We start from the raw sequence: 27,520 nt of genomic DNA on the forward strand, positions 1-27,520 counted from the left end.
TCATAGGTTCCTGTGCTAGGGGTGAAGGTTTGTTGGATCTAGTGCACACGGATGTGTGTGTACCCTTCAAAACTGCCACTAGGGATGCTAATCGTTATTATGTGACTTTTACAGATAATTATAGTAGATATGGATATGTCTACTTAATTAAGCATAAGTCAGAGACTTTCGATAGGTTTAAAGAGTTTAAACAGGAAGTAGAGAATTAATTGGGCAGGAACATTAAGATGCTTCGATCCGATCGTGGTGGTGAGTATCTTAGTACAGAGTTCCTCGACTATCTTAAGGAATGTGGGATTGTCTCACAATTGACACCTCCCAGGACACCACAGTTGAATGGTGTAGCTGAGAGGCATAATCGAACCTTGTTGGACATGGTTCGTTCCATGATGAGTCGAGCTTCGCTACCAATCTCATTATGAGGGTATGCCTTAGAGATTGCCGCCCATATCCTTCATCTGGTCCCTACAAAGAAGGTTTTCAAAACACCTCACGAGATGTGGACTGGAAAAGTTCCTAATCTAGCCCACATCAAGATTTGGGGTTGAGAAGCTTTCGTGAGACGCGAGACTCACGATAAGCTCGAACCTCGAAGTGAGAGGTGTATTTTCATCGGCTACCCACAGAAATCCTTTGGTAACCTCTTCTACAGACCTAGTGAGAATGTGGTCTTTGTGGCAAGGAGGGGTGTCTTTCGAGAGAGAGAGAGAGAGAGAGAGAGAGAGAGAGAGAGAGAGAGAGAGTTCATAAGCCAAGGAAACAGTGGGAGGCAAATTGACCTTGAAGAAATTCAAGAGTCAAGTGGTGAAGGAACCTCAAACCCTAGCACTCAACTTGAGGAGGAAACTCATGTTGATCCAATTGATAAGTCTGTACCTCTGAGGCGTTCCACAAGGGTTAGGAATGCACCTGAGCACTACTATGGTTTCCATATTACTACGGAAGGTGAGACACTTATCGGTGATGAGACACTGGTAAGTCCGGATGAACCTAACAGCTATGCGGAAGCCATGGCAGGCCCCGAGTCTGCTAAATGGAAAGAGGCAATGGACAGCGAGATACAGTCCATGTATGACAATCAAGTTTGGAACTTGGTTGACAATGTACCAGGTCGTAAGATAGTTGGGTGCAAATGGATCTTCAAGAAGAAGACCGACATGGATGGTAATGTACACACTTATAAGGCGCGACTGGTTGCAAAGGGCTTTTCTCAAACTCCAGGAGTTGATTATGATGAGACCTTTTCACCAGTAGCCAAGATTAAGTCTATTAGGGTATTGTTAGCCATTGCTGCATTTCATGACTATGAAATATGGCAAATGGATGTCAAAACCGCTTTCCTTAATGGAAAGTTGGCTGAAGATGTTTACATGAGTCATCCTGAGGGTTTTGTCAGTACAGAGAACCCTAATAGAGTGTGTAAGCTTGAGAAATCCATCTATGGATTGAAACAAGCACCTCGCAGATGGAATCTTTGCTTCGATGAGAAAGTCAAAGAGTTTGGCTTTTCGAGGAGTGAAGATGCATCTTGTGTATATGTCAAGGCTAGTGGGAGTATAGTTAGCTTTTTGGTACTGTATGTGGATGACATACTAATCATAGGAAATGACATCCCAACCTTGCAGGAAGTGAAGTCCTAGCTTGGGAACACTACTAGAAAAATGCTAAATAACTACGGAAATCTGCTACGGAGGTATAATCTGTAGCTATTTTGCTATGGAATATGCTACGAAATGGTTATCCGTAGTAATTTTGCTACAAAATTTGCTACAGAATTGCATTCCGTAGGTAATAGTTGAATAACTACGGAATTTTGCTACAAAATCAGAAGTCGTAGGTAGATTGTAACGAAATTTGCTACGAAATCATAATATGTAGCTATTTCGCTACAGAAGTTACTACGAATGATAGTCTGTAGTTATTTTGCTACAGAATTTGCTACGGAATCATAATCTATAGCTAATTTACTACAAACTTGCTACAGAACTGAAGGCCATAGTTATCTAGCTACAAATTTGCTACAGAATAAAAATCCATAGCTAGTTTTCTATGAACTTTTTCTATAGATCAATGTTTGTACCCAACTTGATACAATGTTTGCTACAGAATCAAAGTTTTACTTATTCAATATTACATAAAAACCCATAACTATTATTGTACTAAATTTTCCAATAAAGTTTTTAAGTGTTTGAGGTATTCTAAAAAAGTACAAACCCATTAAACGATCACGGATGATCAGATGACCTAATTTCGACTAACATGAATGACGTATTTAAAACTAACTACCGTTTGTAGGGATGAAACTGGATCCGAAGCCGACCTGATTGGGATAGGACCTAAAAAATCCCGAAATCGGACGAGTATAGGGGAGCCTCTTCCGGTTCTGTTATGGGTATCAGACCGGGTAAAGTGGGTATGGAACCAGCTGGAACTGAAAATAGGTAATTAGAACCGATTATGGGTTTGTTCATAAGAGGCTGATGATTTGCTATCGTTTACTTCAATCCATGTTCTTATTCTAGTTCCTAAAAATCTTATGTTGAATTAATGGCAGTGTATTGGTTTTTAGGAACAAAAAGTCATCTTCGTTGATCATAGTGAAGATTTCTTTGAGATATTTTTTGTGGGTATCCGATGGCTAATAGGTTGACTGAACGTACCATAACAAAAACTCTATCAATATCAGGTCTTTCTTAAACCTGGTTCTGGCCCGATTAACAAGTCCAATTATTTTACTCAATTCCGGGTAAAATATCCGGTTTACCTAGATCCGATACACCCACGCCCCGGACCCAAATTTGAATTGAATTTTGCTTAAACTAAATTGGAAATTGCTATACAAATATAATTTTGTTTACAATTTAAATAATAATAATAATAATAATAATAATAATAATAATAATAGTAATAATAATAATAATAATAATAATGTTTTTAAACCTTAATAGTAGACATGTGACTATATTATAAAAAAAAGATTTTAACAAATCTAAATCTTATTTGGCCGTTTTTGTTCAGTAGGTTTATAGTAAAATGACTTAACATGTTAAGTCAAAAATCTTGATTATTGTATTCATACCTTAACTTTTTACATATTTGCCCTTTCTTTTTCCTTATAGCTCTTCTTAGTTCACAATTGAAGCATATCGTTAAATTTGATGAACATTTTCAAAAATAATTTTTGGATTGACAAAAACCACTTCAAAAGCTAAATCCTTAAGAAAATTATGATAAAACATAAATGCTTAGTAATTTTAAAAGGGAAATTGCCAAATGAATTCCCATTAATTCCTTTTAAAGTAACCAAAAAAATCACCAATATAGAACTCGAAAATACACCAGTGCAGAAAATTCCAAAATTGCCCTGTAATCTTAAACAAAGAATTACACCAGCATTTAAATTCCAATTCAATCCAATCAGCAGCATTTTAAAGATCCTTCTCTTCTTATTATCATTCATGATCCAGGAATATGAATAACAACATACCAATAAGCTTTTCCTTTTGAAATTTTGTCCAAATTGCCCCTAGTCCATTAAATCCCAAGTGAAATTGGTATAAAACCCATTTTTGACTGATTGGTGCAGTAAACAGGAGATATAATTAGATGGAATGAAAGTTGATTAAAGAGAACCCAAGATTAATCTGGTTATGACATTCATGAATAGGTATAATTTCAAAATTTTATATTTTTCAAAAACTTTCAGTTTTTTTTAACTATTTTTACATATTCTTTAAATATATATATTTTTTTGACTTTTTTGTTACTTTTTGTTAATAATGTTTATCAATTTTCTTTTGAAACCTGATTATAACAAACAATTTTTTTTAATCTCAACCAACAATAAAGATTTGAAAAAATCAACAATATAGAACTCAAAAATCCACCAGTGCAGAAAATTCCAAAATTGCCCTATAGTCCATTAAATCCCAAATGAAATTGATATAAAACCCATTTTTGACTCGATCCAATCAGTTAATACAAACATTAACAAAATACCTATAGTTATTTCTTATTTCTTCATTAACAAAATAGGAAAGGAACATGATATAAACAGACAAAAAACATTTTTTCCATTCATAATTTGACTAAATTGCACCTGCTTCAAAAGTCGATGGAAGTTGATTAAAGAGAACCCAAAACATAAAATTCCATTTCCTCTTTATCAATCCCAGTATATCATATTTCCAATCTCCCAAAACAAGAAAAATGCAACTACTCTAATAAAAGTCAACTATCCCACAATAATCTTTTATTTTCCAAAATGGACGAAATTACCCTACACCTAAGATTTGACCAGTTGACATATTCCTTATATATGTGAAATCCTTTCCATGTATATCTAGCCCACGCAAATTACTTTTATCCCTTATATATATTCTCTCATTTATTGTACATTAGTGAAAAAATAATACAGAGTATATACTTTTGAATTTCCTATCTCAACACCCGACAAAACAAATCTTCCAAAATATTCAAAAAAAAAAAATTTCCGTATCTCACTCCCGGGAAAACAGAATTCCCTATATCCACTCCCGTCAAAACCACTCCCCCATTACATAGGCATAACTTGCCCACGCAAAAGGGTAATTTCACTATTCATCTATACGTCCTTTCTTGTGTTTCCTCTGCTTCCACTGTTCGGTGCTTCCAGGCCTTGTGATAGCAGGTATGTTTTTTTTCCGCTTTTATGTTCTTCACTGATCATCTTCTTTAGCTATCAAAAACAAAAAGTAAGCAATGGACCAAAATCGTTTAGACCTTTATTTACAGCCACATGGTTTTTTTTTAAAACAATATCAACCATCGACTTTCAAATGTTAAAAAAGACCATAAAGAATTATAACATCGTTTTTCTTTTGTTTTGTTTTTCCGTAGATCATCTTATATGATTCCTTACGTATGTTTTTTATGGGTACACCTGTATTTCTTAATAACAATATAGATCGATCTTGCCCCTTCCTTTTTTCTATCATCTTATACGCTTGACAGGGGTTGTAATATCAGTTAGCTCCTTTTTGGTAACAGTGTGCAAGTTGTCACCCCTTTGTGGGTTTGTCACTCTGTATATGTTTATAATCGTGAAAATGTAATGGAATGATACTTATAATCTGATTAGTTCAATAGCAACCTTAGGACCCTATGCATTCGTGTAAATAAACTGAAGAGGTTCAGCATGCAAGATTCTAAGGATAAGGATTCTGAGAGACCGGAGTAAAAGACTAATTGGACTTAGTCAAAGTACCTACTTGGATAAGGTGCTGAAGAGGTTCAGCATGCAAGATTCTAAGAAAGGAGAGTTACCCATCCAGAGTAACGCTAGATTGAGTAAGACTCAGAGCCCGAGTACTGAGGTTGAGATAGCAGAAATGAGTCGAGTACCTTATGCTTCTGCAGTAGGCTCGATCATGTATGTTATGACATGCACTCGTCCTAATGTATCCTTTGCTTTGAGCATGGTTAGCAGGTATCAGGGGAACCCTGGTAAGCTCACTAGACGGTGGTAAAGAACATTCTCAAGTACCTGCGGAGGACTAAGGACTGGGTCCTTACCCTTGGTGGGAGTGATGAGTTGAGAGTTGTAGGGTATAGTGATGCTAGCTTCCAGACTGATAGGGATAATTTCCGCTCTCAGTCGGGCTGGGTCTTTACCTTAAACGGAGGAGCAATTTCTTGGAAAAGTTCCAAGCAGGAGACAGTAGCTGATTCAACTTGCGAATCAGAGTATATAGCGGCAAGCGAGGCAGCAAAGGAGGCAATATGGCTAAAGAACTTCATTGGAGACCTTGGAGTAGTAACAGCTATAAAGGAGCCTATGGAAATTTTCTGTGATAGTGAAAGTGCAGTTGCCTTAGCCAATGAACCAAGGGATCACGGGAGATCCAGACACATTGACAGAAAATACCATTTCATCAGACATCGAATAGAAGAATGAATCCTCGTGGCAAAGAGGGTATCATCGGATGAGAACCCGGCAGATCCCCTCACGAAGGGACTGAGTAGGGCTAAGCATCTCCAGCATGCAAGGAGCATAGGGCTGAAGGATGATATTAGTTTTAGTAGTTAGATAGTTTTGAAATTTGTAAAGTGTAATTGACATTTGATGATGAATAAAAGTTGTGTTTATTTATGAGTAAAGTGTTGCTATCTTCTGTCAATCGTTTACTATTATTTCTTTTGCATGTTTTGACTTCCAGAATATTTATGTTGTGTTTTACATATTATTCAAATTATCCACAGTCAGTCATATGTTGGAAGTAGATATGAATTAAGATTGTCATGAGTTTGTTGTAGAGGTCTAAGATGTTGGACATGGCCTCAACACTCATGAGTGCTCATAAGTTCGGAGTATTGGATTCAACCCACGCTCGCTGGTATCACTTCATGGAATTTATCTCGAGTGATCGCGAGACGGTAATATCATATAAGTCTTCAAACCTAGAGATATGACTTGTTTTCTATGAGTTGGTTATGCATTGATCGTGCAAAAATGCATTGGTAACTCGATGTTATAAAACGTGCCTTTGTGTGTGATGTAACAAGTAGTATAACAAGCATATGAGTCGAAGTTTATCTGTTCCTTCTTGGTTTAGAAGCGATATATGGGCCCCTCGATGATTTTGTTTTGACCTATGTACCAGGCCCGGTCAGAACTAAGTTGATGTGTTCAATTAAGTTCTATGTCAAAAAAATATGAAATCGAGAAACAAACTGCTGGACAATAAGCAAGACATTGTTCCTTGTATTTATCCGTCTGATATCTAGAACAGAGGATTATATGATCACTTATCTTAAATGGCGTATCATCATCTTCTCAGTTCCGAGAGACCTTGAAAAGAGCTACGATTGCTGATCGGTTCCTGAAGTCATACTTGCAGTTATAGTTATTAGACTTATCCAAGTGGGAGACTGTTGGATAAGGTGTCTAAGTCCATAACTATTTCTGGTATGTACTTGACCCGACCCGGCATGGTCCATTTCGGTTGCATGGCATCATGCATTTGGATAGACTAAATAAGAGAAATAACACTTGTGGTTTATTAATATATTATAAGTTCTAATATATTAATTAGTATTGATCAAGAATTGATGTAGAATTAATTAAGTGATCAAAAGGAGACTAATTAAATATATGGGTTGATTGTGTAAATCATCCATACTTGTATAGTGGGCTAGATACTCCATGGATTATCTAGTTGGACTAAGGTCCATAGGATGCTCCATGGATGCTCCATGGGAGTTACAAACCCATGGATCATGGAAATGAAGAGCCATGTTACATTAGGGTTTACATGGTGTAACCCTAATGCAACATACTATATAAGCATGCCTATAGCAACCAAAATCGGCTACACTAGTGAGACAAGAGGGCAAGGCCGATTTCAAGTGTTAGATAATTCTCTCAAAGTTTATTCCAAGAGCATTTGGTGTTGTGTGAAACATTTGAGGCATCACACTTGGGGTGCTAGGCTGTCAAGGTTTTCAAGGAATCAAAACAACAACAAGGTATGTAATTCTAGCCATCTTTATGTTTAAAGTTCCCCATGTATGCTAGATAGGATTATGAACATTGGAAAAAGTATTTTGCATGTATTTTAGACAAACATAGATCCAAGATTTTCTAGGGTTGCATGTACACTTAGGAGTGTTAGAATGCTCAAAACCCATCACACCCAAGTTTCAGTTGGATAGAAACTTGGAATCATGCAACCTGTATTGTATGATGAATGAGAATTTTCATCTTTGGGAAATTAAGACTAATTCCTTGTTCACATGTATATGGGAGTCAAGTGAAGGACTAGGAGATCGGGTACACTTGGTTGTGCGCTGATCAGGTCCACCACAAAGAACGATAAGGCTATTCGTCATGATTTACTGAATTTTAGTAAATATGGTTGTGCTTACAAGTTTAAGTATAATTCTGAAACATTGGAAAAGTTTCAATGTATGGCAGGACGAATGAGAAGAATCAAATTAGGCAGAAAGATAAAAGTTTCTCCAATTTGAAAAGATGGGAGAGTACTTCAGTATCATGTTTTATGATCATCTTAATGTTTAGGATAAACCATATCACAAATTTAATCCTCTAAGGACATCTTAGTGCATTTTTTTTACTAAGAAGAGGAATCGTGAACTGTTGAAATGGTTAAATCAAAAGATGAATCATACTTCGTTCCAAAATTGAGTCTTAGAGTAATACTCCAAGATTGTAACTCGAGTGACATAATCTTAAGAAAGGTTTAAAACACTTATCAAATGTAGAGTAAAATGTTTTCGACTCTTGTACATTTGAAATTGGTGAGTTGTGATGGTTTGGATGAAACAAAGACCAACTAAGGCCAATTGTGTGAAGTGTTTGTCTTGATAAGAATCCGCACTAACTCTTGAATATTTGCTTTGTCAAGGAATGGTTCTTGACAAGAGAATCTTATATGTCAAGAGGTCAGTGGGAGTCTTAAAGATCTTGAAAAGTTTCAAGAACTAATCAAGGGTATTATTTATCACTCGCATACGACTTGAGGTTTATAGCCTATCGTGTTGACGTATTCTTATTTATGTTCCCATTCAGTTAAAGTTGACTATGCATGTGAGTTCTATGAGTTCTCAGTTGTTTTCATAACTACTTGGAAGCAATGGTAGACCCTTGTGCTTCCAGGTGGCAAAAAGTTAAGATTGAACAAGTTCAGTCCATATGAGTTTGGATTTGTCACTAACCTTGTCTTATGATTATGGTTATGACAAATTCCCAATGGATAGGAACACATACACTATAAAATCTAAGTGTCATAAGGTTTCTCTTCGATTCATGAAAATGATGGCGAGGAAACGCTTTCACTAAGTATATTTTAAGAAGATAGCGGTTGTGATATTTGCATTCTAAAATTCGATTATGATTACGACATCCCTCTTCATAATTCGAATTGTGAGAAGGGAAAAAAGGTCTAAACATTATGATTACGACATCCCTCTTCATCATTGTTTAGACACACATGTGAGCTATCAAAGGAAAGGTGTATGATTTTGATAAAGTCTTATCAAAGAATCTAGTATCAGAAATCTGAACTTTGGTAAGAAAGTCAATAAAGTATTGATTTCTAGAAGTCCAGCTGATTTTTGGGTACATGTCAAAGCTAGTGGGAGCATAAGTGTTATGCTGATAAGAATATAATTATCATGTTAGTAGGAGCATGATTATTATGTTAAATGTTGCAAGTTAGCAATGTTAATTATAGAAAACAAAAGTTTCAATTTGCAAAGTTGCAAGGTTTGAAAAGTTGTTTTGCTATAATTAAGGGAGAGGAAATTATACTTCATTCCAATTCTAAAAGCTTAAATTGAGATTTTAATCAAATTTAGTCAAGTATATATATGAATGTTATGTTGGAATGGTTCAACATAAGGAAATTCGATATATGGAAATGCTAATTGCGTTCTCAAAATTCGATTATGATTACAGCATCCCTCTTCATAGTCCAAATTATGAGAACATGGAAAATAGAAAAAATTATAGCAAAAGACTGGTCAAGTGTCATGTATTTATGTGAGACATCATGAATCGTGGTCCATATGCTTCGGATATAGGATCGATTATATGTGCTGAAATATTCGTCTGTTCTAATTTTTCCAAATGCCTAGGGCATTAAGAGGGAAAAAGGAACAGAACTGTATATGACTAAAATGATTAAGCAATTGTCGAGGACAATCTGAGGCTTACCAAAGATTGGTTACTCATGGACAGTTGGAAGTATAATGTTAATTGTGGAAGGAACATATTGACATATTCTGAAAAGAGGCAACTCTTGTTGAGAAGTGATAGTCAAAATGGGAATATGGAAATGTTTCCATAGGTGGAAGTTATTCATTAAGTCTGTTTAAGATTAGAAAACTTAATGCAAGAAGGATGTTCAAAGGAATGTACTTTGAATGTGAGACTTCGTTTCCATGGAATTGCTCTCCATTGGAATACTTTGTAATGTTTGTTGCCAAGTCTTTTTGACTTTTGTGCACAGTCATTACAAGAGGATCATTTCATATAAGTTTAGAATCTAACAAATTTTAGTAAATGGCAAAGAATCTTGGATTCTTACATTTGTCATAAGGATTTGGAATTGTGAAATGAGCATCATTGAAATGTTTTCAATTGATCTATTCCACAAAGAAAGGACCATAGGTAAACATAGTGTGCATGCTTGGAGCATGAGACAACTATTGTTTTAATTCAAGTATTAAGTTGATTATTCGAAACATTATACAATGAATAATGAGTAATCAATATGACTCAACAGTTTTTTGGGGCCATATAGGATTAGTATTATTCTTGTGTTTCACTTTGTATGTTTTGACTTCCTGAATAACTAGGTTATTCAAAACCATCCACAGTCGATCATACTTTGGAAGTAGGTATTGAGGCAAGACTGTCATGAATGGGTCTGTAGTTTGTCTAGGTGTTTTAGACATAGCTGCAGTATTCATGAGTGCTCCTAGAATAAGATTCGAGTATTGGATTAAACTCACACTCATTTCAATCACTTCATGGATTTTATCACGAGTGATCATGAGATGATAATATCTTTTATTCTTCAAACGGAGAGATATGAGTTGCAGTCTACAAGTCGGTTGCACATTGATAATGTGAAAACGCACCAGTAACTTGGTGTTATAAAACACATTATTGTGTGTGATTTGATGAGTAGATAGAGCAAGCATATAAGTCGAAGTTTATCCATTCCTTTTACCCTTGGAGGGATAAAAGCGATATTTGTGGGCCCCTCAATGATTTGGTGATGACAACCTTAAGTGCTCGGCCGGGCCTGGACTGATTTGATTTGTTCAATCAGTCGGTCGTCATAAATCAGAAATAGGGAAACAACAGATGGACAGAGAAAATGATTATAATCCATGTCTCAGTACATATAATATCTAGAATGGAGGAATATATGATCCCTTATCTAATGGACACGTCATTGACTACATCAGAGTTCGACAGCGGCTTTTAAGAGTTACGATTGCTAGTTGGGATTTTGGAGTCGTATTTGCAATAATAGTTTTAGACTTATCCAAGTGGGAGACTGTTGGATTAGATGTCTAAGCCCATAACTATTATTGGTATGTACTCGACTCGAGATTAGCATGGTCCATTTAGGTTGCATAACACCAGGACAATTTGTTAGGATGGACTCTTGAGAGAAGGTTATATATGATTTATTAATATATTATAAGTTCTAATATATTAATATGAAATCATATGTTTTAATTAGTATTGATCAAGAATTAATTTGGAATTAATTTAGTGATCAAAAGAGACTAATTAAATCTATGGGGACTAATTATGGTAATTAGTTATATTTATATGTATTGGGCTTATGATCCATGTTGGACCAAGTTTGTGTATGGACACATAAACAGTTGGGACACATGAACCATGGATCATAAAACCCATGGGTATGGATTTGGGTTAAACCCATGACCCTTGGAATCCACCATATAAATATGTTGCTTCATGACCAAAAACGTGTGCATCTTTTCTTAGGGAGATATGGACAATTTTGGGTGCATGTAATTCTCTCTCAAGAGCCACCTTTTTCCTAGGTGAGTTGTGAGCCATTTGAGGCATTCATACTTTTGGTGCTAAGCTCTTAACAAAATACAACAAGATTTCAAGCTACATACAAGGTATGTCATCCTAACTAGTATTTCATATAGTTTATGTCATTTGCATGCTAGTTTTAGGCTTACTGCTTTGGAAGTACCATTACATGTATAATTAGAGAAAACATAGATCCCAGGCATTTAGGGTTGTATGTGTACCATAGGATGTTGTAGTATACCAAAACCCAACATTATGTGCTTGAATGCTATGTTATTACATGGTAGTGGTAGGGGTGAAGTAGACCCCGTAACCGGTCGAAAGAGACCGAAAGGGTAGGCCAGCACCCAGATATGCTAGGCAGTATATGATTTATGTGCTTATATGCTAGGATATTATGTGGTAGTGGTAAGGGTGAAATAGCCCCCGTAACCGGTTGAAAGAGACCGAAGAGGTAGGCCATCACCCAGATATGCTAGGCAGTATCTGGTTGAAAGACACTGAAGGGGTAGGCCAACACCCAGGTATGATAGGCGGTAACCGGTTGAAAGAGACCGAAGGGTAGGCCGGCACCCAGATATGCTCGGTGGTAACCGGTTGAAAGAGACCGAAGGGGTAGGTCTGCACCCAGATATGCTAGGAAATAGGTTTATTGTATGGTATGTGGTATGATGGAGGAACTCACTAAGCTTCATGCTTACGGTTTTCAGTTTTGGTTTCAGGTACTTCTACTTCGAAAGGGAAGGAGCCGACATGATCGCAACGCATCACACTATGATTTTCTGCAGACGAAGTCTTTGGGAGATTATACTATGATGTTGTTTTCTAATGACATGTTTTGAATATTGAGATATTGGTTTTTGATTATGATATGGGATGACACTATTGACGTTTTCAGACTATTGGTTTTTATAATTACGTAATTAAAAATGAAATTTTTGGTCATGAATTTTGGGATGTTACAAGTTGGTATCAGAGCCTTGGTTTGAGGGATTCAGACACACCTTCGGTGGTGTCTGGACTTAAATCGAGGGTTTGAGAGATTTTTACAAGAATAATAATTTTTCTAAAATTTAAAATAAGGGTTTTAGATAGAGAATAATGAGTGTGATGCATGCAATCGGCAAGTTTTCCCCAAGATATCCATACATGTTATATTATGATATGAAGTGTGACTAAGTGAACTGCATGCTAGATTAGGGCTAAGGATCTAGGAAGGATGCCTTGTATGCCTACTATATGTGCTTATTGAACTGCATGCTAGTACTGATTAGTCAGTGATATGATAGCATGTTTAGGATATGCCTGGTTTTGGTTACTCAATGCTAGAATGTTGCTTGCTTTGTGCTGTTAGGAGTTCTAGTCATCTTTAATTAACTAGTAAACGAATGCGTTAAGTTACATATTACGAGGACTAAATAATTTCAGAAGGTTAGGTCTAGCCTTATTTCGCAGCTCTCGTCTGAGTCCAATCGTTGTAGGGTAGGACCTCTCATTCAAAGAATTATCTGGTCTTAGTAATATGTAATGGTATTTGCGAGCTAGTTACGGAGAGATAGCAGGGACTTCTGACGCAGCTGATGGCGGAGAATGGGTCGGAGATTACCCTAGGGTAAGCCTAGGAAGAGATTAGTGACATCATCTATCTGATTGAGAATTGTATTCATGGATAGGAAGCATCTTTGGTAACCCAAGGTGACCTAGGAGGAAAGTACGGATAGATGTGGAAGGTAGTATGGGCCCGTACTACTAAAAGCATAGGATTCGTACTTGACTCTTGGAGAGCTACGGAGAACTGGGGGTGGCAGAGTATGAGTCGTCTCGATGATTATGTATGACCCTGACGATTGTGTGGTTTGTTGCATATGGTGGTGACACGTCATGGAGCAGGGGGCTTAGGGTCTGGGTCTGGGTCTGGTTCGGGTACGGGTTCCGAGCTAGTTGATGATGGATTGTGCGAGTTCATTGCATTCGAGATTACGAGAGGCATCCTTGAGTCGACCCCGATGATTTTTGGGTCGATCAAGGAGGGTATCATTGAGCTGATGGAGGATCGCCTTAGGGAATTCAGGAGTGACATGGCACCTGGCCAGTCGGGGAATCGTACGCTATCCTTTAAGGATTTCAGGGGATGTGGAGCACCATACTTCTGCGGGGTGAAAGACCCCATTGTGGCTAGGCGACGGATCGACGACATTGAGACTGAACATGTGACGAGCTTCTACCCTGAGGGGTCGAAGGTCAGATTTGCTGCTCGGTGTTTGAGGGAGCGAGCTAGAGACTGGTGGGAGGCATTCGGTGATACTTTGGGAGCCCCAGCCATTGAGCCCATGACCAGGTCGGATTTTATGTCCAGGTTTCGGGTAGAGTTTGCGCCATCTGTGGAGGTTCAACAGTTGGCCATGGAGATTTTGGATATAAGACAGACTACTGAGACGGTGGCGGAGATTACTGCCAAGTTCAGGGAGAAGGCCTTGTTGGTGCCCCAGTACGTGGGTGATGAGGAGATGAAGAAAACCCGGTACCATGATATGTTGAGAGTTGACATTCGAAAATAAGTCAGCTATTCGGCGTGCCCGACTTTAGATGATATGATTGCCAGGGGTAAGAGAGAGGGATATTGATATAAAGGACATCAGGAAGAGGAAGGCGGAGACTGGACAGACGACTGGGGTTTCGGTGAAGAAACCCAAAGGATTCGACTCGAGGTCGAAGAGCCAGCAGGGCGGGAGCCGCTGTGGGAAATGCGGCAAGACGCATGAGGGAGTTTGCAAAGTAGGGGGATCGGGATGCTATAAGTGCGGCAAGTTGGGGCACTTTAGCAAGGATTGTACTGCCCCTACCCCCACCATTCAGACATCAGACATGCTTTGTTTTCACTGTAATCAGTGAGTCCATAAAAAGGACAACTGCCCGAGATTGGTATCAGGAGTGCCAGTGGCGACACCAGCTCCATCGACCCTGCGGATCACAGATGGCCGCCAGGGCAAGTCAGGTGCTCCTGTGGTGAGGAGTCGAGCCTTCCAACTGACTGCCGAGGAGGCGCGTGTTGCACCAGATGTGGTGACTGGTATGTTTCTTCTCCATAGTCTTTATTATATGTCAGTTTTGATATTTATATTCCATGTATCTTGTTTTAGGATCGTTCCATGTGAACGGTATCCCAGTGCATGTATTATTTGACTCGGGGATACCCGATCCTTTGTATCGCTCGCGCTTAGCAAGCGATTTGTTGGAGCTCCACGGGAGCTGGACTGTCCCCTTGATGTAGATATTGTGGACGATAGGACCGTTCAGGTCGCGAGGGTTCATCGGGGATGTACACTGCAGTTGTTCGATGAATAATATTTCGTGGATTTGGTCCCTATTCCCATGCGAGGGAATAAGGTCATCGTGGGTATGGACTGGTTGATCCGCAATGGGTCAGTGATCGACTGCAAGCGGCAGCTAGTGCGAGTTAGGACCCCAAGTGGGGGAGGGTTGGTGATTCAGGGCGAAAGGCTACAAGGTGGACCGACTTTGTGTTCGGCAGCGATGGTGAGACGCTACCTTCAGCAGGGTTGCGCATGTTATGTCGCCTATGTCATGGATACCCGGGAGAAGGGTAAGGCGACCGTATACGATGTACCGATCATATTGGAGTACCCGGACGTGTTCCCATAGGATTTTCCTAGGGTACCTCTGGAGAGGCAGGTAGAGTTCAGGATTGACCTAGTTCCTGGTGCGGCTCCGATAGCCAAGGTACCATATCGGTTGGCTCCTCCCGAGATGGAGGAGTTTTCTACACAACTACATGAGCTGTTAGACAAGGGATTTATCAGGCTGAGCAGTTCGCCATGGGGAGCCCCGATCCTGTTTGTGAAGAAGAAGGACGTGTCACATCGAATGTGTATAGATTACCGGGAGCTGAATAAGGTAACGGTGAAGAACCATTATTCCTGAGGATTGATGACTTATTTGACCAGCTTCAGGGAGCATCTTGGTTCTCCAAGATTTGTCTGCGGTCAGGCTACCACCAGATGTGAGTCAGGGATGACGATGTGCACAAGACAACCTTTCGGACTCGCTATGGTGACTATGAGTTTGTGGTGATACCGTTCGGGCTCACCAATGCTCCTGCCGCGTTCATGGATCTCATGAACCGCGTGTGCAGACCAATGCTGGATCGGTCTGTGATAGTTTTTATCGATGACATATTGGTGTATTCCAAGACTCAGGAGCAACACGAGGAGCACCTGAGGGCAGAGCTGGAGACACTGAGGAGGGAGAGACTTTTCAAAAAGTTCTCCAAATGCGAGTTTTGCTTGCGCGAGGTGCAGTTTTTGGGGCACCTTGTCAGCCAGAACGGTATACTGGTCGACCCGGCCAAGGTAGAGGCCATGATGAGATGGGAGGTTCCGAGGTCTCCATCCGAGATTCGGACTTTTCTTGGTCTGGCGGGTTATTATAGGATATTCATCCAGGATTTCTCCAAGATTGCTGTTCCACTGACTCGACTGACCAAGAAGTCGGTGACATTCAGCTGGGGGCCTGACCAGCAGGCCGCTTTCGAGACTTTGAGGCAAAAGTTGTGCGAGGCACTGATATTGACTCTGCCAGAGGGCATTGGGGATTTCATAGTGTATTGTGACGCATCTATCACGGGCTTAGGCGCAGTATCGATGAAGAGAGGGCGCGTCATCGCTTATGCCTTGAGGCAGATGAAGCCTCACGAGGTGAATTACCTGACACACGACCTGGGGTTGAGGGCAGTTGTTTTTGCCCTCAAGATTTGGCGACACTACCTCTATGGGGTCCATTGTACAATCTACACGGACCACAACAACCTGAGGTACTTGATGGATCAGCCAAATCTGAACATGAGGCAGCGACGTTGGTTGGATGTGGTGAAGGATTATGACTGTGAGATCCTTTATCACCCGAGGAAGGACAATGTGGTGGCCGATGCTCTTAGCCGCAAGGCGGCCGCAACTCCGATTCGGTATATATGCCTGAGGATGAAAGTGACTACTTTACTGCTGGAGCGGATTCGGGAGGCTCGAGTCGAGGGTATGAAGGAGTAGCATCGAAAGTGTGAGCGGATCATAGGACAGGTGGCTTCATTTGATTATGACAGCCCTGGGTTCTTGACCCTACATCGGAGGGTCTGGGTTCCTTACTTGGCAGGTGTGCGCCAGGTTCTGATGGATGAGGCTCACAAGTCGAGATTCTCCATTCATCCCGGGGGGACAAAGATGTATCGGGATCTTCGCCCTGATTATTGGTGGCCCTACATGAAGTGGGACATAGCTTGGTATGTGGAGCGGTGCTTGACTTGCAGGAAAGTCAAGGCCAAGCATCAGCGACCTCACGACAAGACGCAGCCGTTGGAGATTCCTGTGTGGAAGTGGGAAAACATCAATATGGATTTCATCACAAAGCTTCCCAGGACCGCACGAGGAGTAGATTCTATCTGGATCATCGTTGATCGGTTGACCAAAAGTGCACATTTTATCCCGATCCAGGAGAGTATATCAGCGGAGAAGCTAGCCGAGATTTACGTCCGCGAGGTGGTGGCTCGATATGGAGTGCTAATTTAGGTTGTGTCAGACTGAGATGTTCGCTTTACTTCCAGATTTTGGAAGCGGTTCCATGAAGAGATAGGTACTCGTCTCCACTTCAGTACAACTTTCCACCTGCAGAAGGATGGACAGAGTGAGAGGAAAATTCAGACTCTAGAGGACATGCTGCGTGATTCGTATTAGATTTTGGTGGGAGTTGGGATACGTATCTTCCGTTAGCGGAATTTTCGTATAACAACAGTTATCATGCTAGCGTAGACCGACCTCCCTTTGAGATGCTCTACGGGAGGAAATGTAGGACCCCAATCTGTTGGGGCGAGATCGTTCAGAGAGTCATGGGGAGCACCAAGGTGGTGCTCAAGACGACTGAGATGATCCAGCAGGTCAGGAGTAGACTCAAGATGGTCGAGAGTCAGCAGAAGAGCTACGCAGACAGACGCCGATCGGACCTAGAGTTTCAGGTCGGGGATATGGTTCTCCTGAAGGTGTCACCTTGGAAAGGTGTCATTCGCTTCAGGAAGCGGGGCAAGTTATACCCCAGGTATATCGGACCTTTCAGGGTTACAACCCGGGTGGGCAAGGTGGCATACCAGTTGGAACTTCCAGAAGAGCTTAGTCAGATCCACAACACTTTTCATGTCTCCCAGCTGCGGAAGTGCTTAGTGGATGACTCTGCAGTTGTGCCCTTAGGGGATATTCAGGTGGCCGACCATGTGAACTACGCTGAGAATCCAGTGGCAATTCTGGATCGGAAGACAAAAACCTTGAGGAACAAGGTTGTGCAGTTAGTGAAGGTGCAGTGGCTGCACTGCAAGGGGTAAAAGTGGACGTGGGAGCCACAGGAGGAGAAGAGGGAGCACTATCCAGGATTATTTGATACAACGGACTTCAAGGACGAAGTCTGAGACATGTGGGGGAGAATTGTAACGCCTGGTTCCTGGTATGTATTTAACTTATAAATTACTCATTTTTATAGAGCAAGTCGACGAGTTGGAAGCCCTAGACTCGTCGAGTAGAGATGTTTTGGACCGCGCGTTTTGGTGACCAACTCGACGAGTTGGGAGGTATCAACTCGAAGAGTTGGCTGGGTGAAACGAAACCCTAAATTCATGGTTTTGCACCCTATTTAAACACTTTATGTTTAAATTTATGTTTTATAAAATTATTTAAACTCGAAGAGTTGGCTGGGTGAAACGAAACCCTAAATTTATGTTTTATAAAATTCAATCCTAATTCTCATTTTTTTAACACCAATAACAGTAGCCACTCTCCAAAATCATTTTGAAATTAAACATTTTTAATGTTATTTGAACAATTTATTTGTATTTATGAATTACGATTGTGTTTTTGTCATATTTATGAAGTTTTATTTACGTATGGAACTAATTCAAGTGATATAATATTTTGTTAATTAATTAATTTATTCTATTTTAGATGTGTTAACCCAATTTTAACTCATTTATTTAATAGGTTGGGCCGAGAACTATATAAACAGGTCAACCCGATGATAACTCATTAATCTAAAAGGTTGGATTGGGTTGGGAATATGAACACTTAAATAAACATTGGGTTGGGTTGAAAATTTCAATTCAATTATTAAATGGGCTGAACTCGAACCAAACCCAGATCGACCCATTGCCAACTCTAATAATATATATTTATACATAACATTACTGTTTAAATGCAAAAACTAATTGTATGTATACAAAAAATTTGTTTTTTAAATGTAAAAAAAATTATTTATAGCGTTTCAAATGAAAAATGGTCAACATAGAACGAAATTAGAAAAAATGATATTTGATTTGGAAAAAAATGAAATGTTTTGAAAAAAAAATATGAAAACTTAATGTTAAAATTAGTGTCTTTTGTGCCAATTTTTTTTTCAATTTTGACATGTCATCATAGAAAGTTAACGTGACATTAACAAGTAGTGTCATGTTATTATGTCATGTCACCTAAGACTAACACGTCAGCGGATGACTAATCAAGTAGTCAACAAGTAGTGTCATGTTATTATGTCATGTCACCTAAGACTAACACGTCAGCGGATAATTAGGTTGACTAATCAAGTAGTCAACATTATATAAAATTAAAAAACTTAACGGTTAAATTGAATTTTTGTAAAAACATAATGACTTTTGTACAATTTACCCAAAAAATAAATAAAAAGCAACATTATTTTTCAAGATTTCATGAAATATCAAAACAAAACGTGACTTTGACATACTGTAAATTGTAATATTTTCATATACTAATTGTTAATTTAATGGGAAAAAATTAAAAGGGTTGTTTGAGTTTTTGTTAGTACACAATATAGATGGCTCAAGAGTCAAGAGTGGTTTTTCAGCAAAAGATTAATGGGAGTTTGCTAGTAAAATATAGATTAGGATCCACTTCCAAGTGGGGTGGGGTCCATGCACCCCTTGTTGAAAATTCAATTTCCAACACCCCTTGCATGTAGTATACGGATCAGCCAATGATCACGGTTATGTGCGTCGGTGAATGGGTGTTACAAAACTTATCTTCTTCAATCTTATTTCTAGGAATGAATCCAAATAAAAGAATGCAAAATAAAGATGAGAAACTGCAAGAGAAGACAAAATCAATCACAGAGGGATTGGGCCGGCTAGAGACAGGGAGGCATCTCGATCTACATTTTGCATGGGTGGGGTTTCTTTCACATACCATGGATTTAGAGACTCCGAGATATACATTTTAATGTTGATAATCCAAGAAAGACAAAACATGCATAGATATATCATATATTTACTCATATTTCCATCTTAGTTTTACCTTTCTGTGAACAAATGGATCAAAAATTATCACAATAATATAAAAACAAAACAAAAGCTAGCCCTTCAAAAAGATCATGCACACACATGAAAAAAGATTGTATTTCATTAAAGTTCCAGAAGTATCCAGGTTTTCAAAAAAATTCTGACACAAGTTTGAGATGTAGCTAGCAACTTGTATCAAAAGACTCCCATGCCACTACCAGTATAAAGACATGGAAGCATTACTTAGTCACATCAGATGCATAATTAATACATTATTCATTGTTCATGCAGACTGGTGATAATAATAAACAGGCCCCCGCAAGAACATCAGACGAGATTACTGAAGGAAGTTTATGGCGTAGTGAGGCACTTCATGACTCTCTAGAAAGTACTAGCCATGAGGTCCGCAACTATTTTGACGTGGTCAAAGTGTTATCAGAAGTAGAGCTTCCTTCTCCATCACCTGTGGAAGCAACATCATGTACTTTAATTACCAGAGAAGATTATTTCAACAGCTTCCATCAGGGCCAGTCTAGTGGCACAAAGAACAAGGCTGATGATATTGAAGTAAGACTACATACATATATAATAATGTGGCCAATCATTTAAGTTCCTCTCAGATATCTATGTTTCTGTATCAAGTATGCCTGCCAATGTGAAAACATGTACAAATAGTAGAGGAACGAGAAATCGAGAATACTGCAAGTCTAAAGTGCAGAGTGGTACAGCTAAAATGCTCCTGCTCTTGTTGAAGGTCGATCTACCTACTTCATGTTACAACTATTGCTCGTTTCTTTCGGTTATAGGGAAACATAAGGGAAAGAGAACTAAAGAGTAAGCAACGTGATTATCAGCAATCTGGAAGTCGAAGGGAAGCTACCAAAACAAACATTACGGAGAAGGTGAGATACTATAAAAGAATCAACTACAACTAATTTCTCACTCAAAGAACCTTATTATTGTTGTTCCGACGGATTAATTAGTTCTGTCATGTGATGGGCTTTTTTTATTACTTTAAGATGATTAAATGTCAAAAAATCTTACAGGGGTTTTTCTAAAGTGTAAGGTTGAAAGTTACAGGGGATGTCCCTCATCTACAGACAAAAAAAAATGGATAAATATTAAAGAGAGGTATGATTAGCAAACATGTTCGTAATCTTGTTGAACTTTAAAAATCTTATTATTTTCCATTTTGTCTAGTAGATGCGGCTCAACTAGCTTACTTGATTTACGTCAAGTGCTTTTATCCATATGGGCCGCAGAGATTTTAGACAATATATATGACTACTAAATGTTAGTAGTAGATAATGAAATAAAATGTTTCTTCTAAACAATATTGTTATAAAAATATTCTAATAACAAATGGTTTTGCAATTAAAATCAGGGACTGGATTGTATTTTCCCATGTAGCAAAAATAAATTCCTAGTTTTTTATTTTTTTTAAATCATTTACCAATTAAAAAATCCCCGTGACGATGAAAATTTCGTGGCACAATACAACGGTGCTTTAAAGGGGTGATAGTATACGTATGTATAAGATAATGACATTTTTTTTGTCACTTATGTGCAGAGGCGCAGGAATAAAATAAGTGAAAGAATAAGAACACTCCAGACACTTGTTCCCAACTGCAACAAGGTGATGACAAAATGACATTGGTATCAAGCAACAGTCACATTTTACTTTGTTTCTTTTTTTTTCGATCGGATGTTTTTTGTTTTCTTTCTTTTCCCTTTTCTATTTAAGAACTAAACTCACAACATCTACAGAGACACAAAGCAGGTATTCTAGGTGATGCCATTGAGTATATCAAATTTCTGCAAATGCAAGTCCAGGTATTTTCTCTTTATCATCGTAACAGAGTTGATGAATGTAATGTGACCTTATCAATACAATACAATAACTAATTTATAAATTATAATACATATCTTAATTATTAAAACATCTAACTTATAGTACTAAAAATGATTATTACTACAATACAACAACTAATTTATAAATTATAAGACATATCTTCATTATTAAAGCATACAATTTAAAAAAAACAAAAAAATACAAATGTATATTTAATATAATAATTGTTGTTTATTTTATAACTACTTATCTTTGTAACCATCATCAAAGTAGCGTAATAATAATAGTTCTATATTGTATAACTATTAATTTAAATGGACTAATAAAATTAATTAATATATTTAAAATATATAATTTAGAATTGAAGTCACTGTGGTTTTCCACCTTTTACTTTTAGTTGCACATATAATGTTTATTAGAACTAGTTTTGCAATGCATAGGAAAAAGCTATGGTTTAAATATCAATAACTTAATTAGTATTTTCCTTGACCTGCTGTTTATATTTTTCTATATCTATAATTTGAGCTTTATATAATAGATGGTGCAATCTATGGGAAGTCATATGTCACAAGGTCTTTACATGACAATGGCAAGACAACCAAGTTTTCAAGTACCAAATCTTGCTGATCCCAACTTTACAATTAACCCATTAATTGGTATGCAACATGGAATGCCACAATTTGGATCTTATTTTCCGGTAAACTACCCTATATTTCCAACTTCCTTCTCTGGATTCCGACCATTGTTGCCACCAAATGACGTGCACACACGATCATTCCCGTGGGGCCAACCAAGACCTGTTCTATATCCTCAACAGCTACAGTTTCCATCACAGACATCTCAGTCTGTGTATTCTACTACACCTTCAGGCACAATTATTCCAACAATCTCCTCCCAACAAGGTGGATCCTCTATCTCTGGTCAACCTTTATATCATTTGCCAATGACAAATCAGGTGAGCATCAGCTGCGTACTATTATATAATACAGTAATAAACTCAGTTAAATGATTGTATTATCTACAATTGATATTAGACTCTTTTTAGATCCTATATTAACCGCTGTATACGCCACTTAACAGGGGACAGAGTAGGAGTAACATGGAGTGCAAGCAAGTTAACAAAATACCCTGTTTCTAGGAACGTGCATGGTTGATGGTGTTCCATGGCTTACATATATAAAAGCTTAGATTTTAACAAAATACCCTGTTTGTTATATCTACTAATATTCACGAATTGTTTTAGTTGTGTCGGTATGCAAACAAAACTGTGAATAGCCTCCATGATCATGTTTTTGCTGTCACAAAACCTCATATATATGATATGTGCATGATCAGTTTTTAAGAAAAAGAAAAGAGGATATTTGATGATTGGAGAATGTTTTGAATTTCTTGTGGTGTCAACATGACAACATGCCTAGCTCTTGAAGTTCATACTGTTTTTGAAGGGTACGTTTTTTTCCCATTGAAATGGGATAGTCTTCCAATTTTATGCCCTCCAGCAAGACAAACCACTATTGTCAGTCTCATAAAAGATAAATAGAAAATTGACACATATGTGGTGTAAAAATATGACACACCAATTGATAGGCAAGCCCCGGAAGACATGGTCAGTGCATCGGACTGGAGCCCAGATACAAGCCCAGTGGACTCGGGTCAAAAACAGCAGAAATGGGTCAGTTTGGTTCATCTGGATCCCCTCACGACTTGATCACATGCATGGTGTTGGTTTCCCCACGTTTCTTTTATTTAACAGCTATGTATTTCTCCTTTATTTTGTTTATTTGATTTAGTCAGGTAGTAAGTTTATTAATTCTAAAAGTGTAGGAGAGTGTTGGTGATTTTAGTGTTATCAACATATTTTGGTGTAATTATTATTAATAATGAGATAGACCGAGATCCATTTACTAACTGAGCTAGGAGGTGCGGGGTGCATACCCGGAGTGATAAATGTGAACTCGGGAATACGGGGCTCTAACATGCAACGCCCCTGGCAGGGCTCAGGGAAGCGCCCTGAAACCTAAATGGATTTCTATGTCAAATATGACTCCTGCCATGCATTTTCCCGACAAAACCTTTAGTGATATCATGATGATGTTACGAGTTGGTTATGTCTTAATAACCAACAATTTTTGGCGCCAAAAGGAGGCAACTTCCGTTTAACTACTTTTCTCTCTAGTATAAGAACTTTTCTCTGGTTTTAGAAAAAAGGTTGGACCATACATACACAAAAATCATATATTGATTTGTTCTATCTCTTAAGAACACAAAAACAAGGTATATTATGTGTTTCTGATTTAGAAGTGGCTTGACTTCGAAATTGATATTCTTTGGATTATCCCAAATCTGATTTCATGGTACCCCAGGCTATAGGGTCGAAATCACAGATTTTGAAAAATGATTGCAATCACGATCCAAGAAATATCCAAATATAATGATATTCTTAAGACCCAAAAATTCTAACATTCAAAATCTGTGATTTTCTTTGAAAGAATATCAATGACAAAATCTGTTAAAGACATGACATTCAAATTCAGGAAGTTGAATAAGTTTGAAGGCACCAATTTTCGTCGTTGGCAGAAGAAGATGCATTTCCTTCTTACTACCCTGAAAGTGGTTCACGTTTTGAGCATTCCCGCACCATAACCAATGGATGATGAAACCTGTGAACATACTAGAAGAAGATGCAAATGTGAAAATGATGATTACATATGTCGTTGGCACATTCTAAATGGTATGTCTGACTTTCTCTTTGACATCTATCAAAATCAAGAATTTGCAAAAAATCTATGGGATGCCCTTAAATCCAAATACATGGCAGAGGATGCCTCATGTAAGAAATTTCTTGTTAGTAATTTTGATAATTACAAGATGGAAGATTCAAGGCCTGTCATGAAACAGTACAATGAACTCATGAGGATTTTTGGACAATTTGAACAACACAAAATGAAAATGGATGAATCTATTTCTATCTTAAGTGTTATTGACAAATTGCCCCCATCCTGGAAAGACTTTAAACACACACTGAAACACCAAAAAGAAGGGTTGTCTCTAGTACAACTTGGCAGTCATTTGAGAACTGAAGAGGGTCTTTGGGTTCAAGAAATTGGCAAAGGAAAAGAAAAGGAAGTTCTTGGATCTCCAGTGAACATGGTGGAAGATGACAAACATTAGAAAAATAAAAATGGAAAAAGGAAGAAGAAATATGACCATCATAAGGGTTCAAACAAGAAAACAAAACTTGTGTGTTGGAATTGCAACAAACCCGATCACATGAAGTGAGATTGTCGCTTGAAGAAGAACAAAATTGGTGCAAGAACTTTTGGACAAGGATCTAATGATCAAGGTCCAAAACCATAAGGTCAGAATTTTATTTTTGAAATTATTACTACTGTTGTTATATATATATATATATATATATATATATATATATATATATATATATATATATATATATATCATGTAATATTAATTACTGAATCATTCTATGTTCAGGATGATGATCATGCATGGTGGATAGACTCGGGGGCGAAGAGTCATGTGTGTAAAGATCGCTATTGGTTCAAGGATTATGAAGTAGTTAATGATGGATCGGTGATGTACATGGGAGACCATAATGAAGCACCTGTTGTGGTTCGTGGATCTGTGTTTTTATGTTTTAGTTCTGGAAAAACTCTTCTTCTTAGAAATGTTATTCATGTTCCTAAGATTAGAAAGAAATTAGTTTCTAGTGGTGTAATTAATTGATGTGGATATAAACAAGTTTATGAATCTGATAAATATGTATTATCTAAGTGTGGTACATTCGTTGGGTTTGGATATTATTGTAATGGAATGTTTACCTTGAATGTAAATAACAATAAAGTTGCACGTTCTATATACATGGCTTGTTCTAGTATTGATTATTCTTCTTTATGGCACGCTCGCTTAGGACATGTACATTATAAGAGAATGCTTGAAATGTATAAAAATGAATTATTACCATCTTTTCATGTTAACATAGAAAAATCTAAAACTTGTATGCTAACTAAAATAACTAGACAACCTTTTCCTAATGTTAAAAGGAATTATGTTATGCTTGAATTAATTTATAGCGATCTATGTAATTTGCATTCAACTCCATCTTTAGGAAATAAGAAATACATAGTTACTTTTATAGATTATTATTTTTGTTTTTGCTTTGTATAATTGTTACATTCCGAGGATGAAGCCCTTGATAAATTTAAAACTTATAAAATTGAAGTCGACTTGCAACAAAATGATTTAATCAAAAGACTTCGCACTGATCATGGTGGAGAGTATTATAATCCTAGTTATTTACAGTCTGTTGGTATTATACATGAAATAACTTCTCCATATACACCTCAACAAAATGGGATTTCTGAAAGGAAAAATAGAGTTCTAAAGGAAATTGTGAACTCTATGTTGTGTTACTCAGCTTTGAGTGATGGTTTATGGGGAGAAGCTATGCTAACTGCATGTCATCTCCTAAATAGAGTTCCAAACAAAAGGAACAAAGTAACTCCCTTTGAACTTTGGTACAAAAGAAACCAAACTTAGGATATCTTAAAGTTTGGGTTTGTCGAGCTGTTGTGAGGCTAACTGAACCAAAAATGAAGACTTTGGGTGAAAGCGGTATTGATTATATTTTTCTGGGATATGTTGAGCATTCCAAGGTGTATAGGTTTTATGTTATAGAACCTAATGTGTCTATCTCAGTTAACACCGTTATAGAATCTAGGGATGCAATATTTGATGAAAATCGTTTTTTCCATACCTAGACCAAAGGACTTGGTTTCTAGTTCCAGTGAAATACCAAGGAACTTGTACCTGATTCAAATGAATCACCTGAACTTAGAAGAAGCAAAAGACAAAGGAAGGCTAAATCATTTGGTAAAGATTTTCAGCTTTACCTAGTTGAGGGTTCTATAGATGAAATTGCAAATCAATATCCGTATTGTTTTAGTGTTGAAGAGGATCCTAAAACATGTGATGAAGCAATGAAATCTCAAGATATTGCTTTCTGTAAAGAAGTAATAAATGATGAGATGGATTCTATCATGGGGAATAATACTTGGGTGTTGTCTGATCTTCCTCTTGGATGCAAACCATTGGGTTGCAAGTGGATATTCAAAAGGAAGATGAAGGTTGATGGATCAATTGACAAGTTTAAGGATCTATTGGTTATTCAAGGTTCTAAACAAAAACCTGACATTGACTTTTTTGATACTTATGATCCAGTTGCTCGTATATCCACCATTAGACTGTTGATTACCTTAACAACAATTCATAATTTGGTGATTCACCAAATTGATGTGAAAACAACATTCTTAAATGATGATTTAAACGAAGAGGTGTATACGAAAAAACCCAAGGGTTTTCTTATGCATGGAAATGAGCTTAAGGTATGCAAGTTGTTTAAATCATTATATAGGCTAAAGCAAGCACCAAAATAGTGACATAAAAAATTTGATGATGTTGTCTTGTCTCATGGTTTCAAGTTGAATCAATAAAACAAGTGTATATAGCAAGTTTGATGAGTCTAGCAAAGGAGTGATCATATTCTTGTATGTAGATGATATGTTAATCTTTGGTACTGATCAAAGGCATGTTAAAATGACCAAATAATTTTTATCATCTCAGTTATCCATGAAGGATATAAGGGAGGCAGAAGTGATTCTTGGAATAAGAATCAAGAGTGAACATCAAGGAATCTCAATTTCATAGTCTCAGTGTAACACGCGTG

General features: G+C 37.7%; 1 protein-coding gene across 1 annotated transcript; it reads left to right on the forward strand.

Annotated features, from left to right (window-relative positions):
• The first annotated feature begins 24,423 nt into the window (after positions 1-24,423).
• Positions 24,424-27,501, forward strand: LOC145163967 (uncharacterized). Its single transcript, XM_079082702.1, has 4 exons — positions 24,424-24,918; positions 25,270-25,509; positions 26,682-27,179; positions 27,418-27,501. Exons 1-4 carry the CDS (start codon positions 24,424-24,426, stop codon positions 27,499-27,501), a joined length of 1,317 nt encoding a protein of 438 aa, XP_078938828.1.
• The last annotated feature ends 19 nt before the right edge of the window (positions 27,502-27,520 follow it).

This window comes from Lactuca virosa, chromosome 3 (assembly GCF_052849685.1).
Source record: "Lactuca virosa cultivar CGN04683 chromosome 3, Lactuca_virosa_CGN04683_v6, whole genome shotgun sequence".
NCBI classification, from domain to species: domain Eukaryota; kingdom Viridiplantae; phylum Streptophyta; class Magnoliopsida; order Asterales; family Asteraceae; genus Lactuca; species Lactuca virosa.